The 19,876-nt window shown below is 36.5% G+C and overlaps 2 protein-coding genes across 3 annotated transcripts in view; both read left to right on the top strand.

The window, feature by feature from the left end:
* The first annotated feature begins 650 nt into the window (after positions 1-650).
* Positions 651-12,035, top strand: sfrp1a (secreted frizzled-related protein 1a). The gene is made up of 3 exons (XM_051111195.1): positions 651-1,583; positions 4,181-4,261; positions 10,552-12,035. Exons 1-3 carry the CDS (start codon positions 1,070-1,072, stop codon positions 10,875-10,877), a joined length of 921 nt encoding a protein of 306 aa, XP_050967152.1. The 5' UTR covers positions 651-1,069; the 3' UTR covers positions 10,878-12,035.
* Positions 12,036-14,497: 2,462 nt separating this feature from the next.
* The window catches only part of zmat4a (zinc finger, matrin-type 4a), a 111,119-nt gene continuing 105,740 nt past the window's right edge, over positions 14,498-19,876 (top strand). Inside the window, exon 1 of one of the 2 annotated variants that reach the window (XM_051108714.1) lies at positions 14,498-14,580. The gene's annotated coding sequence lies outside the window, so the exon portion shown is untranslated. The remainder of the gene's footprint in view (positions 14,581-19,876) is intronic. The other variant, XM_051108715.1, reaches the window with a different exon arrangement.

Below are 19,876 nucleotides of genomic sequence, written 5' to 3'. Positions count from 1 at the left end.
CTTTGTGGTGGTTTAATCATCTTTTAAAAATAAACTGAGAAAACAAAAGGTAACCTTTGAATGAATGTTTTACGTACATACTGATCAGCTTCCTAATTTTCAACAGAGAGCTGAGAAAACATTTTGCGTGTCTTCTAACAGTTTATACACTCTTTTAGTGTAAGTTAAAAGCACATTATAATGACCGTGTTGCTTTAAAAATGTCTTGACAACGGGAGTTGGTGGTAATGAGCTCTGCGCTATCTTCAGACTTCATTATCTCATCAATGTGATTAGCAAAACAACTGCACAGAGGAGAGCTAACATGCGTCGAGCGATTTCACACCTCACATTTTAACTTAATTTGGCTCGTTGAAATACAAATGAGACCACGAACACAGAGCAAATAAAGTCTTGTGATATTATATACACCTTTAAACGCTCGCTATGTGAACAGAAATCACCTATATGGGGGTTTAACAACTATTAACGTAGGTTATTCTGCGCGTACTGAGGAGGCTGCATTGTGTGGAATTAAAAAAAGCTCGGCAAACCACGCAGTTCCGTGATAATGCGTGCATGTTTTACTCAGGTAATGGCTCTTGTCGGCTTTTCAGAATATGGTTAATGTAATTATCACGAGCTTTCAGCGAGTAACCCCTCATGCATTTGAATGCCTCGAATAATGTTATCGAAATGAAGTTATTAAGGAGCTGTTTCCACAGAAGGCGAGTGAGAGAAACGCACGCGGGCGGGGATATTGGCTCATTCTTTGGGTCATTGAATACTTTGATTGACACATGAGAAGCAAAAGGTGCAGAAAGTTTCCTATTGGTCGCCGAGGCGGTCTCAGTCTCCCCTGGTCTCGAGCACAGCGCATTTCAAGCAACTCAGCCGTGTGAGTCAGCAACAGCTACAGGGCTTCAGAGGTGGAGTTTCCACAACTTCAATACTTTGACTTCGGAGTCTTATAAAATTCAGAGGTATTTGGCTCTCCCTCCTCATTTTCTAGACAAAGAGGACTTCATTTCACTCAAGGCTCACCGCTTTGGGGGCTGCATTGACTGAGGAGCCTGACCAGGAGTTCACAATGAAGTCTCTTGCATCTTTATTCCTTTGGAGGATCATCATCTTGATAATGCCAATGGTCTCATTGGGCCAGACATCTGAGTATGTGTACGATACCTGGAAGCCAGAGATGTACCCTGGCGGCCGTATCTACGACAAGCCTCCGCAGTGTATGGACATCCCAGATGACCTGAAGCTCTGTCACGGTGTGGGCTACAACCAGATGCTGCTGCCCAACTTGCTGGAGCACGAGACTATGGCTGAGGTCAAGCAGCAGGCTGGGAGCTGGGTGCCCCTGGTGCACAAGAACTGCCACCCGGGCACTCAGGTGTTCCTGTGCTCCCTTTTTGCCCCCGTGTGCCTGGAGAGGCCCATCTACCCATGCCGTTGGCTCTGCGAAAATGTGCGAGATGGATGCACACCCATCATGGAAGCGTATGGGTTCCCCTGGCCTGAGATGCTCACTTGCGAGAAGTTTCCGCAAGATGAAGTGTGCATAAGTGCGCCCAACGCCACAAAGGCCTCCATTCCCACTGGTAAGTCCAAATGACTTTAAGTTTGGCCTTATTCGTTTTTATCAGGTGTGTTTTTACTAGAATAAATGTGTGGCTAATCAAAAACATGTAATTTAAATATAGACGAAAAATTGGCTAAATAAATTGAACTCACTGATAAACATGTAAGGTTATACTGACTGTTTCAGTGTATACTGTATACATTTAGTATTATTTTACCTACTTTACAACATTTCACCTTTTGCTGTGTGTGAGAAGTGACACCTGAACTTTTTAAAGGCAGTTGCAATGTTATTTCAGGGACTGGTGTCCATTTGGGGGTTTTCATCTAGACTTATCACACCTTTTGTTGCCTCTTAGCCCCTTAAAGACCTCATGTTTGCATCTGATTTGACAATTGATTCAGTTCTGGGAACATTTCTAGGTAGCGTGTTCCTTAGATCTGTAGAGGATGTAGGGCATGTGGCTTCTCAGCAAAGCATGATAGAGGAATATCTGGGTTTTTGCTTGTTTAACAGCTGGTAGCAATTGATTTCAGGGTGTTAGTTGAGTTGCAGGACAACACTGGGATGTGTTCCAACAAGAGACAATTACATATATATTTATTTGGTGTTATTTCACAACTGCTGCACCTAATTTTGAGAATAGATCCTTTTCTTTAGTGTAGTACCCCTATTGTTTCTAATGTAAAGTTATTTCAATACGACACCAGCAAGAACTTTGCCAGGCTTCCCTGCTGTGCCTGTTAACATGTTTTTTTTTCATAGCATAGGATAGTATGCTTAGCTCAGACAAAGAGAGAAATTTGAACAGCTGCTTTTATTTACTGGTGGCACCTAAGCAGAAAATTTTAATTTTCGATGCTTAGAACATAAACAAATACATTTCCACACTCTCAGAGACTCCCGTTAAAACCTCCCCTGGATTTTAAAGCAAATGAGGAAGGTTAGAGTATATCTTGTTGTAGTCATATGGACTGTTTTACCAGGTAAGTCAGGGCATCTGGCACCAGTCAGACTTTCCCTATGGAAACACTCAAGCCCTATAGTTGTACGTCCCAGACGAGGGAAAGTACAACTAGTTTATGTAGATGGCTCATAAATTACAAGGGAATTTCCATTTCAAAAGTTACAACACTGTGTTTTTAGAGTGAACAGACTGTGTGCCAGAACGATGTACCACACTGAGAGAAGATACTTTTGTGAATTCAGCCATCTGCCCTAGCCTGCTGTTAGTGACGCACAGTCCTGAGTGAGAGATCACTCGCATGGTGGCTTGGAAGTTGGAATACCAGAGAAGTTAATTTAATAAGCACCCCGTAGAGATCCTGTCAGCTGTTATCACATGCTGTCAGCATCACGGTCGAATGAACCCAAAGCCACAGATACATTAGACCCTCCCTCGCATATCAACCCACTGTAAGCTTCAAGCAGTGCCGGGTTAAAGAGAAGAAAGGATTTCCTCTCTTCCTAGTCTCTACGAGGGGTTAAGCCCTAACCATTTGTCCGCTGTTTTCTTGTGATTCCATGGTAATAATGCCTGTGGAGAAAGTAACACTCAACAAGAGCCACTGAAATTTGCACTCTGTTTTATCTTCCGCCGGGCGATTTAAGTTTACTGCTGATGTCATCATCCAAAAATGCAGCATTGCTTTAAAATACTAGTTTTTGGACAATTTTGATCTGCCGGCAGCTTGCAAGTGGGTGATAATTTGCATTACGCAGAAAACTTGTGACGTAAAAATGTTTACCTTTGGAATTCCCTGCCAACAGCTGTCTTTACAAGCTCTTTTCACCTGAGTGCAATTTCCACAATAATCTGTTAAATAGATGCAAATGAAAAAAACAACTAGTCACCAAAAATCTAATCAAATAAAATCAAAGTCTTGCAAAGTGTAAATAAAGGCAAACAGGAGTTTCACCCTGTTGAAAAAGAGATTATGATGATAATTTGTGTCAATCTTAATAGAATTAAATTCAAAATCTTAAAAGGTACTAAGAGAATTCACATTCAAGGGTTAATTTCACTGTTTCCATGACTATAGCGAGGCATCTGTGGAACAATAGTTGTCCTAATTACAATCAGCCCGTTATTGAGGTGTTGTCTCCTTTTTCTGGCCAGCTGAGCTTGTAACAATAGTTTATATACAAATGTAAAAAACACAGATCATATTTGTTTACTTCAAATTAGCATGTGACAGGCAAAAAATGGAATAAGCAAACATTTTTGATGTCTTTCTAAAAAGGTTTGATTTTAATCTTTTAGTGCTATGGGAAAATCAAAGCAAAACAAGAAATAAACTAACAATTCAAAGCACAGGATATATTACAGGCCCTTTAAAAAAAAAATAGAAGAAAGCCAGGAGAAATTCTCATAGACGTAGATAATTAGAGAAAGTCTGAATTCTCTTCTTTCTGAAAGAAAACTGCACCCCACTGTTGAAAGCCAGTTGCAAACTTTCCAAAGAGTTGCATACAAAAACAATTTGGGAAAAAACACCAAAGTAGACAAAAAAAAACAAAACAAAAACAAAAAACATTTGGTCACAATTACTCTGGATTTTGATACTATTGGTGAATTTCTCTGACATTTCACTGACAGCATTTTCTCTGTTTTAGGAAACCCTTCTGTTTGTCCTCCTTGTGACAATGAAATGAAAACGGATGTGATTCTGGAACACATGTGCGCCAGTGAATTTGGTAAGAACATCAACACACATCATGCATGCCTACACAGAAAAAACGCACATTCGTTCTGTTTTGCGCTCACACGCTGAACGTGCCAATTCTGCAGCCCATCTTCTCCTCTTGTCTTCTGTATTCTGGAAATGGAGTAGGCATGTAGGAGAGCTAAGACTGATATATATTAGTTCGAAAGAACAGCCAAAACCACACAGTCTTGAACCAAAAGTATTCACCTATTCCTTCAGCTTCCCCAGCAGCCTCATACAGATCCCTGTAGTTTAACATGCTCATCTTAAATCTGGTTCTCATGCTTTTGTATTAGAATAATGAGGGAAAACTTTATTCTTTCAGGAGCAGAAACCAAAGCAATTCCATTTTTTTATAATGACTTGCTTACCGGTATATTAAATCATTCAGTGTAGTTTAGCTTAAGGATGAGGTCCATCTTTCGCCAATGTTAAGTCATCATGTTGAGTCATAACTTTCTTTAGCCATAAATGTCGAGTGCCAGAATGCTATTTTATTTCATGGCCATTAACACTGCTTTTGGGACAGATTCAAGCACTTTTAGAATCACTGGATCACAATTTTGCTATTTTGCACATATTTGACTGTCATGACTGCCAAATCCACTTTTAATAGAACAATGCAATGGTTTTAAACACTTAAAACAGCAGCAGCAGAATGTTTTAACCCTTGTAAATCTATGTCATGGTTTAGATTACCCTTTGAGAGGCCACAACTGTTTAACTAATGAATTGAGGTAATTCACAGAGGCCCTAAAGTCTTTATTTGGCTGTTACTAACAGCTCTAAATTGGGATGTTTGCTGTCCTGTCTGGATTTGACAACAGCCCAGGGGTTGACCTCTGGGCAGAGACTGACATAGTCTGAGTTTACTCTTTGGTCATTGGGGTGAACTGGAGTACCCAAAATATTCCATCTCGTTTTTAAGAACTGCATTTTGTCCATTCTTAAACAATATATTCCACCTTACTTGTCTGAGACACTTCTTTTTTTATATATAATAGATTTTTTTTTTAAAGTAATTAGTAATTTTATTCAACAAGGATGCATTTAATTGATCAAAAGTGACAGTAGGGCATTTATAATATTTCACAGTCTTACAGTTTTCACTATATTTCTGATCAAATAATGTCTTGGTGAGCATAAGACATCTATATATGTATTTACACACACATGAAATCATGGGAAATTGGTGCATAGGTGGTCTTTTATTCTACCGTTACGAAAAAGATGGGTTTAATTTCTTGTTATTAGATTTTCAGTGACCGAACATTTATATTTGAGGATGGTTAACAACAATGACTGTTAAATGAGCCTATAACTGCAGCCATTAAGGCCAATCACAGCAGGAGTTACCTCAACAAAAGGAGAGCAGTGCGAGAGTGACTTCCTGCTTTCCTCTGAAGAGGAAAACAAAAGCTGGTTTTGGTTAGCCTCTGACAAAACCATAAAGTTTCATTCAGTGTTTGAAATGGGTAAGCTATCTCTGGAAAGCTGCCGTCTTTCTCTGGTAAGCTTTATGTAAACCAACCCCACTGACACTCTCTGTGTGACCTCAGTGCTACATTACTTACCCAGGATATTGCCAAAGACAGACTGTGAGGAAAAACAGGGTTCACGCTGTGAAATAACACTTTAAGTGATGAAGCAAATGTATGGATTAGTCTTTCCATCAGGCTTATATACATAGTGTTGTCTTTAGTTTAGTTTCCCTTCTGAAATTTGAATGCCAGATATTTGAAGAATATGGAAACCGAAGACAGAGTATAGGTACAGTTTATTGCCAATAAGCTTTGCTTTTCTATCTCTCCTTTTCAACACAACAGAACCGCATTAGCACACTTTAGTTGGCTGTCTATCCTGTGGTCAGTGATGCATGCTCGGCTTTCCTGTAGTAAAACTGTATGGTGTAGCACCGTTTTAACTGGAGCTCACCCCGAGCCACAGGTGCCATGTTTATGAATTGTTTCAACCCAAACTCTCCCTACTGAGTTTATGGCATCGTTACATCTGGCTGCGGACATGTCTTCAAAATGACAGAGGAAGGCAGGTCAAAGATCAGGGACAAAGGTTAAAAGGTTTTTCTAAGCAATGTTTATCAAAGACGAAATGTGAATACTTTCACAGATTTTTATCAGTATGATTCATTTCATTTCGGAAAGAACGTTAATTGTTACCGCACCATTTCTGAGATATGCTCTCTTTGTTTATATCTTATTTATCAAATATTTACTAAAGCTTTCAAGCATGAAGTACTTATTTGGACCATCTGAGATTGAAACATTATCTGCTCGGGTTTGTGTTTAGAATCTGATCTACTGCCAGTGTTTGGAAATGGTGGCTGCTTCATGTTTTTGTAGTATGCAATATGGAAGCATCCATTATGCACGGTGTTGGCACACAGTGTTTCCTTACTACATGGTTCAGTAAACTGGCTTTACTGATGTGGATCTATCTGTGAAGCCTTTGCAGAGTGGTGTGCTAGTCTGATATTGTCTTATCTCAAACGGCTTGATTTATATGGCGCTTTATTGTGGCTTGCCTATTTCGAGACATTGCATTACAGAGAACAACAGAGACTAACCCTATTATTGCTTTCCCATTGTTATTGTTCGCAAAGTGTGGTGTTACACATATTAGCTGTAAAGCCATATCAGCTGTACCCTTGTCCCTGCATTTGTAAGGATTACATTCACAAACACAAGGTGCAAAAGGAGTTCATGGTAGAGTTAAAGTGGGATTTGGACTAAGATAAAGTGTTTGCGGGAGGTAGGCAAGACTCTAGTCTGACCATTGATCATTCTTTCACCTTCAGACCATTTTTTTCTTTATTTCATCAAACACTAAGCTCCTTTATAGACTTCAGATCAAGCTGTAATCCCTTCCATGTGCACTAATAATACTGGGAAGACTGGCTTATTTCTGCAGGAGTCATTAGAAGTGAGGAGGTGTAAGATATGAGGTTATGGGTTGCAGACTAAAACACATTTCATCATGTAACTCTTTGAATTACAGTATAACAGCATGAAGAGCTGCTCTCATGACTTAAAAGGGGTCCCCCATGGGGGACTTTAACTTTCCTTGGCAATGATCAAGCATTATGTTTTCAAGCTCCAGGCTGCAGATGAGATATATAAGTCAAGGTTCAAGAGGATATGTTGAGGATTTAGTTTCATTGTGGTCTGCTCACTGACAACCAATGGAGAGCGATCGGATTGTTAAATCATAATTAGCAGTAAATCTCTATACTGATGTCTGCTTATTTTCATGGGTTTTCAGAATCGGTCTGCTAATTGGACCAAATTCTTCTGTAGGTGGCAGAGTGCCTGAAGTTCACTGGTGGGTCACTGATGTTAGACCGCTGAAGTTGATAAGATGTTACGCTTTGCATGGTTCTCCATCATTAACCCAGAAGTAGAAAAAAAATCACCTGGGAGGCTGTGTGAGGGAGCAACGGCCATTGAAGTTTCACTCTGGCAAGACCACCGTGGAGCTGACTTGTGCATAGGAAGGTTAAGGAAATGAAAAGATTAACAGGTTAAAGAGAGTTTACTGACAGATCAGACAGATTAAGACAAATCTAAGAATGTGGAGTAAGATTAAACCAGGAGTTAAATGGTCAAAAGAGCGGTCATGACAGAGTTTCCCAATGTAAAATTCAAGGTACACAATTTTATTTTACCAGTTTTTGTTACTTTTAGGAACATACAGCAGGGCTCTACACTTACCTTTCTTTTTAGGAGCACTTGAGCTTTTTAAATAATCTAAAAATCTGATAAAAAATTAGCCTTCCAATTACAAGGTGATATTTTACTCCTTGAAGTGATTTTTACAGGGGAATTTAACTTCTTATTAAAAGTATGTCATCTATGCCAAATTAAAAAAAAAATTATAAGCTTTTTAAAATTTCTAATTAAAACAGCAGAATAAGAATAAGTTACCAATCAAATTAGATCAGTATTAACAAAATTAATTTGTACTACAGAGGTGGCACAGAAGTACACAAAAGTGGCGTGTAGGTGTATTTTCATATGTTTAATGAGGCTCAGAGGTGACATGAGTGCAAAATTCCTAAATTCATGTTGAGATAAATGTTTTATGTGAATGTTTATGTGAATATAGAAATATTAAATGATTTAAATAACTGAGAAGATACTTTAAAAATGAAACTAAAACTGCCAGTCACTGATTTAATTACTGAATCATTCACTCATTTGATTCGTTTGAATTGTTGATTCATTCAGGAATAAAGCAAGTGACTTTCTTTATGAATGGGATAATTAAATCATTGACTCACTAGATTCGTTTAAAAACGCACTTCCATTCATGAACAAAACACCGCTGGGTTTAAATGGAGATGCGCAGCGGCTCAGTTGTGACTTGTTTTAAACGAAATCAGGCAATAGTGTTATAGTCAGATAATGTAAGTCACTTAATATTAACTTAATGTTTAACTGTTGTATTAAATCAATATCTTATTTACAAACTTCCTTTAAAATCATTAAAAGCTGTCACTCATCTTAGTTTATTGCAATCTCACAAAGCTCCATGATAACCAACAAAGTTCTCTACACTGCACAATGAATCTCTTATTTACTCTCTCTACATTTTGGTTTTGAAAGGATTTGTGAGATATGTCTGTGAGATACATTACTTAATGTTGCAAAAACATGTAGAAACCTTTGAAGCTCCCCTCAGTGCAAACACAAGTATGCTGATCGGGTCAGTCACATTGGTGCTACTAAATATTTTTTCGTAGTCACACGCAGTAGTTTTAATTCGCAAATGCGACTAAAATGGTCGCACTGTTAGAGTTTAGTTATTAGCAAAAATGATTAATTTTTATTTTAATTGTAAAGGCTATAGATACTAGACTTTTTTATTTATTGGCATTAGTCAATATTAGGTATAAGATTTAATTGTTCATGCTCATTTCCCCTATTTTTACATTTAGAGTATCTTTGCGGTCAAATGACGCTCACTTAAAATTTATCTGTAACACTTTACAATAAGGTTCATTAGTTAACATTAATGAATGCACTGTGAACTAACTTGAACTAACAATGAATGACTATATATTTTTTTAACTAACATTAACAAAGATTTATAAATAGTGTAATAACAGTATTGTTCATCGTTTGTTAATGTTAGTTAATACATTAGCTAATGTTAACAAATGACACCTTATTGTAAAGTGTTACCAGTTAATCTTTAAAAACACTAATAATTTACATTTAATTAATTTTTAGCAAATCTCAAAATTCATTTTCATATTACACATTATGTTGTGGTGTCTAAATTAATTTCTGTTATTTAAAATGATTTATTTTTGTTTTTAGTCTTTTATGTTTGTTTTTATATATTACATAAATTATATACAAAACAGTCATAATTATTCATTTATTTATTTATTTATTTTCAGTGGAGTAACAGTTGTATGGGGACCATTTCACCTACAGCCAATACATCCATCTAGAAAAATTCTGACCTTTGACTAATTGCCCCAAGCGTATAAGAGAGGTATTCAAAGGAACAAAACCTAGTATCCAGTTACGTCTAGAGGGGCAGAGGGCAGTGAAGCTGCAATTTGGGACATTCTTGCCCCCTGGGAAAAGAATACGGCAATGCGGGCGGTTTTGGTTTGCAAGGATATCGATGCTTTTTCTTGAACTTGACGGAGTTCATGACAGAGAGAGACCAGTATCATTATGGCTTTGCCCTGAGACCATTGGCAGAGAAGACAGGCCTGATATTGATTACACCTTCTCCTCATTTTTTTCCTCCATTCCTTCATCTCTCCTTTTGCCCCCTGCATTACTTAGCAGTCTAATCTCTCTTTTATGGCCTCAGACGTTTGGGAACTGCCAGTGATACCCTTTGCAACCCAAACCCTTCTTGGCCTCTCTGAACCCAGCACATGGCCGGAGGGATTAGATGACTTTGTGTAGATGAGAGAGCGCTGCACAGTCCAGGGATACGGCGCAAGATTGAACGAAGCTTTGCAATATCGTAGACCGCAACAGATGCAGTAGGTGGGTGCAGTGTTTAAAAACACTGTGGAGACGTTTCCAGGCAGCTCAGAATCTAGATGTCATTATGGAAATAAACACGAGGGCTTAATTTGAAGAAATACCGAAAACTAATATTTACTGGCAAGATGATGTAATCTTCAGTCTCCTCTCCACCCACTGGAGAAGATTCAGAAAGCTGATTGCAGTTCCCTTGGTTTTATTTATCCAAATACTTATCCATAACCATATCCATATCTGTTTTCCTCAGCCATAAAGACCAAGATCAAGGAGGTCAAACGGGAAAATACGGATCGCAAGGTGATCCTGCAGAAAAAGAAAAAACCCGTAAAGCTGGGCACTTTGAAGAAGAACGACCTGAAGAAGCTCACTCTGTACCTGAAGAACGGAGCCGACTGCCCCTGCGCGCAGCTAGAAAATCTCGGAAACACATACCTCATCATGGGACGCAAGGTGGACAAACAATACCTTCTCACCGGCATTCACAAGTGGGACAAATCCAGCAAAGAGTTCAAAAAGACCATGAAAAAACTCAAAAGCCACAAGTGCCCTGCCTTTGAGAATGTCTTCAAATAAACCTTCTCAGAGCTCCCACTTACTTTATGAACTTGCACATCCAGGCAACCCAAAATATTGTTTTATTTTTCATTGTCCATATACTATATATAGATATATTTCTCATGTATTTTATAGATCAAACACTTGAGGTGTTTTGTCTTGGATCTGTGCTGTTTAAGACTGAAAAGATAAGGAATGATACACTAGACAAACTCTCCACTACGACCAACTGATCACTTTTGTATATATCCAAACTGTTGATAATATGTTGTAAAATTATCAGAATACACCTGCAATTGATTGTTGATTTTTCTTTCAAATTTTTCTTAGAAAAACTCATAACTCTTTGCCAAACATGTTCACAATTTATTGATACAATTTTGTACACACTGTGAAGGTACATACCATAGAAGCCATTTCTTTAGGCATGTTGAGTATATTATAAGTTGCTAGAATTACTCAACATTATTTTGCAATGTGCATTGGTCACAGTCCATTATGTGATCTGTACCAATCAGTCATCAAACTTGTTTAGCAGTTCTCTGTTGACTCTGGTGAAGAATAAGAGGTCTGCTTTGCTTAAGTACTGACAAGATATATATATATATATATATATATATATTATATATATATGCATAACATTTATTGCACTGCTAAAGCCATGTATATGACAAATTGAACTGCCCTGTCCCATATGATAGGGTTGATTATAGATTCTGTTTGATGGTAGAATACTGTATACATAGGCCTATACTTTATCTGCTGTAGAACAAACTGTTTTCTGACTAGTAAAATTATTGTAAGAGCAGTACTCAATAGCATATAACATCAACAATACTGATAAAAATGTTCATTGCTACAGGACATTTTTCCATATAATCTCACAACTCGCTACTGTCATTAGTGTATAACGCTGTTAGCGTTGCAGTTGAAAGAGGTTTTATTAATTGCAAAACTCTTGACATTTTAGCCCACAGCTTTGTCTAAAATGCATGTCACCAATCATTTAAGAATGCATAGTGTGCATTGCATAAAGTGTCTCTTTTTCCTTGAAATTATTACCTTGTTGTGGTGTAGCACTATTAGTTTGAATGTTTCTCAATTCCCATTTTTATGTTGGCAATCATTTTGTACATAAAATTCTAGCACAAATATAAAATAAAGACTATGAAAATGTTCATGTCTTTTGCACACCATGTTATTTTGTACACCATGTTTGAAAAAGGCCGAAAACTTTTTCAAACATATTTGTGGTGGTCACTTACAGTCACTGTCCCATGCAGGGAATTTATGTGCTTAATATGTACAGAACATCCTGTCCAGTATTGTCACGCTAATACAAAACACTAGTTATTCATCGTAGAATTCAGTTTGCACAATCCGATTGTTTTTCATTTATTTGGCTTAGTTCATATTAGATCTGTGAATGTGATGCACTATAATCTATGAGGGACTTTTACATAATGAGGGTCATGCCATGACAGGTAGCAGCTGACTGGCACATAATTACAGAGAAAAGAGTACATGTACTGTAGCCAAGATAAATTATTCAGAAAGTGAAATTACTTCTATCTACCTTTCTATATAAATATATAATCAATTGCAGTATTCATCCTTACTGCATGTTTTTTAAGCATGTTAATCCCATCTGGAATGTTTGTAACAGACTTATATCAACAATGAGCACAAGTTCAATAAACTGCAATTTCACTGCCATGTTTCAGATGATTTATGGGCCACACTCTACATCAAAAAAACAAGCCAGCTCTGGAAACGATTGCATGGATGAGTACAATAGACTGTCAGAGTTAATCAAACTGTCTCTGTCCTCAGACACGACTTACAAATACAGCTAATTGTTGTTTTTATGCTCCATTTTACCTGTTTGGTGTTTTGAGAGGAATCCCAACCTAGACATGCTTTTCTTATTTGTTTCAATATGGTTATGATATGAAATGCTAGCTCTAACAAATCTCTTATGTTTCAGCTGTCAAACTGGTTTCACAGAGTTGATCTTGGATAATGGCATATCCAGCTACACAGAGCCAAACATATATCGCACAGCAGAGCTGTTTTAATAATGATGTATGATGTGATACATTTTAATGTTGATAATCATTCTTAACCTTTTGACATTTGTGTGCTCTAAAAAATATAAAAAGTTCACATTTTAATAGCCTAGCGCTCTTGCCGCACAATGACGCACTTTTTAAGGTAACAATAAACCACATCAACCGATCAAGTAACATGTTAAATCAATCAGCGAGACAACTACATAACCGCAGATTGATTGGTGTGATGTTCAAACACAGAATTATTATTGAAATGCCAATAAATGCAGAGTTCCTCTTAACGCTGGTAAGAAATAAGAAGCAAATTACTTTGGTGTGTATGTCAACAGAAAATCATACAAGAATGAAAAATGCAGGAATAATACCAAGACCAATCTTTGGACATATGGTTTTAGTAAATGACCTCGTATTGCAAAATGTATTTCAGATGTGGTTTCATCCCTGTCATAGTTACTGCAGCTGTCTTCAAAAGCCTGGAAAGAGTCCGGATGCAGCTTTGCCTTATTAGGAAACAATCTATGATTAAAACTCTCTGTTTCCAAAAGTCAGACAACGCCTTCTGCTTTTAATTAGTGTTTGTTAACGGGCCATATTTGCATATTTTAAGTGGGGCTTGTCAGAGTACAATTGTAAAACATTAGTGAGATGAGTTTGAATAATAATGAACGTTATGGACAAACATCATGGTTTTGATCAAGAGAAATATGTGACCCTGGACCACAAAACCAGTCTTAAGTCGCTGGGGTATATTTGTAGCAATAGCCAAAAATACATTGTATGGGTCAAAATTCTAGATTTTTCTTTTATGCCAAAAATCATTAGGAAATTAAGTAAAGATCATGTTCCATGAAGATATTTTGTAAATTTCCTACTGTAAATATATCAAAATTTAATTTTTGATTAGTAATATGCATTGCAAAGAACTTAATTTGGAAAACTTTAAAGGAGATTTTCTCAATATTTGGATTTTTTTTGCACCCTCAGATTCCATATACTGAAATTGTTGTATCTCGGCCAAATATTGTTCTATCCTAACAAACCATACATCAATGGAAAGCTTATTTATTCAGCTTTCAGATGATGTATAAAGCTCAATTTCAAAAAAGTTAACACATATGACTGGTTTTGTGGTCCAGGGTCACATATGTGGGCAAATAAATAGAAATAGTACAGTCCATAGGTTGTGTAACAGTCTCATCTACACGCTGTTCAATCTCTTCTAAATTATTAGCTTTATATTACTCTACTTTGTTGTTGTTATATAGCAGATCCGACAACTTGGCATACAAAAAGCTTGACACACTGTAAAACTGCAGAAGGTTATTACATCCAAAATAGATCGCACGTTACAATTTAATTTCTGCCTTTTCTTATCATTTTACGTTACTGCATCAGGGCTTACCTTCATTGGCTACTCAGGTGCTTAACCTCGATAGTGGGCGGGACTAACGCGCAAGCGGTAATCCCATTGGCTATTGCCCACCGTTCACCGTTTTGATCTCAGCAAATCTCCTTTGGCAAACACGAAGTTCAAACTATCTTGATTAATATTCATGAGTAAGGTAGAGACAAGACAGTTAGCTACTAACACTTCACCGTCTACCTGAGGAAAGATGTGAGCAAAACAGAGATGGTGTCTTCGACTTATTGTAAGTTAAATTTGCTAATTTTGTACCTCATTATTATTTTTTCCCTCAGAAACACAAACTGACAAATAATGTCTCAAACAGCACCACCGGCCCATGTTCAGTTTAATATGAAAAAAAAAAACATGCATTTTAAATCATAACGCTTGACTGACTGATGTTTAGCGTTCAGTTGGTATGCTTTCAAATTGTGCCCCATATGAATTTATCAGTTTAAACAAAAGGCTGATAGCATTTAAACATAAAAATGTAACATTTAAACACTTTTTAGGTCGTTCCGTAACTAAAATGATACTTAAAAGGTTTTGAGATGCTTTCATGAGATAGTCTGAGGATGTTCGTTTAGATTCCTTACAAATATTTTGTTATGATTAGTCTCTGTAAAATGCTTGCATCAAAGTATGCTAAGGTGCTTTGCATCTCCCAGTCACTTATCTCTCCATTTTGTCTCTGACTCCTCTCTTACTTACATAGGAATTTGCTTCATAATGTCCAGGAATAGATAACAGGCAACCTCTTGGTTAAATAAATGCTGATAAAGCTGGAAAAAGCCTTCGCAATTTTTAAAGCCGTAATATAAACTGTAAGTGCTACTTATCTTCATGCAGAGGCCAAGACGGATCTAACATAGTGTTCTGGTGCTACGTGGGAGGTCTGATCTTTCCAGCAACTGTGATATTTGATAAGTGGACACACTTATCTGACCTGCTTAAATTCTTGTAGTAGATGTGAAGATTTTGGTCATGCCAGCTGATATGACTAGAGAGAGAGAGAGAGGGAAAAAAAAAGTGTTTTCCCCTGTGTATATCATTCACTTTGACATATTTGTTAAATCAAATTATGCAGGCAGTCTTTGGAGCCTAGGAGCAAATTAGCAATAATAGTTTTGTGGTAAAGCACATGAAGCAAAGGTCAAACATAACCCATGGCAAGTGAAATATGAGGATGCCAACCAAATGTCAGTCTTAAAAATGGTGCTATTTCTGTGACGTACAAACATTATTTCCTGACATGAATGAATATTAATGTAACATATAAAAAGGTAAAAAGAAAAAAAAAATCACTTTTCAATGTACGTCAATTACTGATAATATGAAGAAACTTAGAAAATGAGTATAAAATGAAATTAATAAATGGATAAACTTATTAATCTTGCAATATACTGTAACATTCAAGTCCTCATACAAAAATCAGACACCTAATTTATAAAAACACCTTAAATCCTATAGTTTGTGGAAATAAAGATCTATTTAATATTGTTTTAGTAGTTCATAATGTTCCATTATTTGCTACAGTTCTCATATGAAAGCCTCTCTCGTTGCTGGAAAAAAAGACGCAATTTGGCAAACATTGGGTTTTATTTAACAGGTTCCTGTGTACTGACGTAGAGTTTGCAGGAGAAAGAAAAAATGACATTTCCTCAGTGCAGGATTTTCAGTTGAAAGTTCAGTATTCTGTGTTGCTATTGTTGGATTCCTTTGGGTATAGCGAAACCCTAAAGGGAACATTAATGTAAAAGTAATTTACAGCCTGAAACGTTTGCCTTTAAGCCTCCCAAAAACCAGACAGGGAATGAAGGTTAAGGGGTTGAACTCTCTTGAAATTAGCCATAAACATTACATTGAGTAATGAAGTGTTAAGTGACCAGGGAAATTAAAATGGTAGCATTACTGCAGAGGCATAAATGTACAGGTTAGCTGAGTGTTTTATTGAAACATGTCACACTAAAGCTTTCGGTCTGAGGGAAATGTGCAGTAATTGTACATTACATATATGCCGTATAATTTATGGTTTGCCAGGACAAAACATGATCATACAAAAGCAGCTTTATCTAGGTTTAAATATATAACTGACATACTTGCCGTTCTCTCTAACTCCCTTCTGGCCTCAAGGTGTCTCCTGACAGGAGTGAACACAAGTGCGCAGAGCTGTCCCGGACCCCTCACGCACTAAAAAGTGAGGGTGCTGAGAGAGAAACGGGGGCTGAAAGAGTGTAAGGGTGGGGGTGTGGGAGGACAGGGTTTGCCAGCTAAGCAGCTCAGGCAGGCAGCTATTGTTGGTGCACCTGGCCGCAAGACTCATTTCTAATTTATAAAGTGCCTCCCTGATCTGCCAAGGGGAGCTTTACTCCTGAGGCACCTCAGACCACTATTGTTTATTATTCTCCCCCAGCTCCCACTTACAACTGACTGCAGAACGTTGACCAGAAACACACTTGTGGCTCGATTTTTCATTTTAGCGTGGCGCTTGGGAGGTGAGTCATAGTTAGAATGCGTTTTATATCAGGCATATACAGCACACACATTTATTCATATTGTAAACACACTTAAACCCACTCTGACTCCAGCGCACACCGAGCCATAAATGTACATGCTCTACAAACTGCTCATTACATCGTTCAATCATCATTAGTTTGTGTGTATAGTACCAGCAAAGTAACTACAGTAAACTACACTTTCTCAGGAATCACTATAGTTATGTGCAGATTTTTTTTTGTTTGGTGCAAAATGATGGACAGGTTATTTTAAAAGACTATTTTTACTTGGCTTTTTGACATCAGACAGAGTACTGTGTATCTTCAGAACTGTCAAAATTAATGAATTACTTCTGTAATTTAAATAATAAAAATGTCTGTTTTGCAGGTACACATGAAATGTTTACTTAATTTTAACGCATTATACCTCATATTCTATGAAATATGTTGTGTTTTTTCCCAAATTCTGGTCCCCCACATATTCAGTTTTTTTTTTCTGTGTTAGTTTTTTTCTTTCAAGAATCTATTTTAATGGTTAAATGTAAAATATATTATTCAAAAATCAAGAAGCACATCTAAAATTAATTGAAATAGTTAAACACACAATTTAACAGAATTTTTTTTTTCTTAAATGTATTTTCATTTTTATCTAATTGTCTGTTTCCGTTAATTCTCTGGATTCCAATTTAATGATTACATACATTTTTAATAATCAAAAGCAATTGATTTTATTAAAAAAAAAAAAAAAATTCAGAAATACTGTTGTGTATTTACATTTTTTTTTCTGGATAAATATTCCTTAAATAAATAATTGTTTAGTGAAAAGTTGATTGACTTGGTTGTGGCAAGGTAAAAAGGGTTTTTTACACTACCACTGAGAAATTTTAACTTCTCATTAAGACCCTAACAAATCATATCAATTTGTGGAAAATGGGCATCCAATGACCCCTTTAAGTTTCTGTTTGTGTATGATAAGAAGATAGTTTTTTTTCTTAAAAGAAACAGTAAAATGCTCATGAAGTGACTATCAGAGCAGTTCTTAGCTGTGCATTTACTGAATGAGCACTGTGCTTCGTCCAAACTGATTGCATTATGTATAATCATTTTCTGTTTTTAACTGTCTTAAATTTATTTTAAATCAATTTTTAAATAATTTTTAAATCATTATATCAATCAGTTTTTTACATTTTACATTTTTTGTTTTATTGTTGTGATCATTGTTTTTATGATTGTTCTACTTCCTTTTTTGTGATTTATTGTTTTTATGATTATTCTACTTCCTTCTATGTAAAGCACTTTGAATTACCTCTGTGTATGAAATGTGCTATATAAATAAACTCACCTTGCCTTGTCTTGCCTAGAGATTATGTTTATGTACTCATATATTGAGGTGGTAAAGGCTGGAAACACTGGAAACATCTCACACGCTTTAGTATGAGTGTAGTAAATGAAACCGTGCATCTGCGTCTGTATTTTGTAGCTTAATTTTCACAGACACTAGTCCATATTGTGTTTTGATTTTAGTGTAAAGACCTACTTCTGATTTATTCATCCAAAGTTTGGCAAATTTCATGACATTCCACGTTATACAGTAAATTCGATTTTTATGACTGGATTCCGCAGTTCTGTCCGCATTTTCGGCATCTCAGAAAACCATGCGTTATACCCAATAAGTTCCACATGGTTTTGCTTTCTTAGTAAATGTCAATTTAAATAGATTACACAACATATTCCTCAAAAATTAATTTAGTCATTCTAAATCTGTATGACTTTCTCTTCCATTGAACAGAATAGAAGATGACCATGAGAAAAGTCCATTTAACTCCTTTTCTACTGTCTAGTTTAAGTGTTCTGATTCTGAACATGTTTTGTGATATTTAAATCCAGTTGTAAAGAAATGATGTTTTTTGAGGGAAAACATTTCAGGAATTTTCTGAAAATAACCAATTGTGTTGCTAGATAAGACCCTTCTTCCTCGGCTGGGATCGTTTAGAGTCCTTTGAAGCTGCTTTTAAACTGCATTTTGGAAGTTTAAACTTATGAGCACCATTGAAGTCCACTGTATGGAGAAAATTCCTGAAATCTTTTCCTCAAAAAACATAATTTCTTAACGACTGAAGAAAGAAAGACATAAACATCTTGGATGACAAGGGGGTGAGTAAAATTATCTGTAATGTTATCTGTAAATGTTTGTTCTGGAAGTGAACTAATCCTTTAAGAGGCACAGCTGAGGGTATACATTTATTTATATTGAGTTTATATTGACTTAAATTCTTCACAAAATCTGCTATATGTCATTTCGACTATTTTATGTCAGTTTAATGTGTCTTTTGTCAAATTTGGAGCTTGACATCCCCTGGTAATTTTAACACACAACTGTATCAAATTAACATCATGGTCTGCCTAACATCATGAAAAGCTTGTGTTAATCAGAAGAAAGTAATTCATACAGGTTTAAATTGACGCGATGATTTCTGGGTGAATTATCCCTTTATGAGGTCAGCTATGCTGTAATTTATAAACTTGCCTCTTCTTTTCACTGTGCATGCAAGGTTCCAGCAGTATACTGGATCCAGAACATAATGAAACAGGATTTCTGAACACACTTCCTATGTAAAGCACCCAAGAAATTACCTTCTCATTAAAGAATGGACTGAGATTAGATTCAAGCTAATGAGCTCCAACTAGAGTCATACCTGCTTTTTCTCCAGGACAATGTTTCTTTGTGCTCGACTTGGAGATGTAGAACTATCATCTTTCCAAGTGCCTATGGCTAGTCAGACAGGGAGAGAGAGAGCGAGAGAGAGAACCAGAGCAAGATGAGGAAAGATACCCATCTCAGAAGACCTTATTTTTCTTAATTTGACAGAACATTAGCTTGCTTATAAAAAATAAAATAAAAAAGGGAAAAGCAGAGAGAGAGGAACAGATAATGCTAGGGAGATTTTATCTGTTGGAGAAGTTTCCTCGAAGTTTGCCAGAACTCCCACAATAGTGTCTGTATCAAGTCTCCCCCTGTTGGAGAAAAGTGGAGAGTGACATGGC

Source organism: Labeo rohita, chromosome 5 (assembly GCF_022985175.1).
Source record: "Labeo rohita strain BAU-BD-2019 chromosome 5, IGBB_LRoh.1.0, whole genome shotgun sequence".
In the NCBI taxonomy this organism is placed as follows: domain Eukaryota; kingdom Metazoa; phylum Chordata; class Actinopteri; order Cypriniformes; family Cyprinidae; genus Labeo; species Labeo rohita.
The sequence above is the reverse complement of the archived record's forward strand: the minus strand, read 5'-3'. Positions and strand labels throughout refer to the sequence as shown.

Excerpts from the sequence above, each read along its gene's own strand:
- sfrp1a (XM_051111195.1), top strand. The coding sequence starts at position 1,070 with ATGAAGTCTCTTGCATCTTTATTCCTTTGGAGGATCATCATCTTGATA. Across the intron at positions 1,584-4,180 it reads AAAGGCCTCCATTCCCACTG|GAAACCCTTCTGTTTGTCCT; the intron begins GTAAGTCCAAAT and ends TCTCTGTTTTAG. Across the intron at positions 4,262-10,551 it reads CATGTGCGCCAGTGAATTTG|CCATAAAGACCAAGATCAAG; the intron begins GTAAGAACATCA and ends TGTTTTCCTCAG.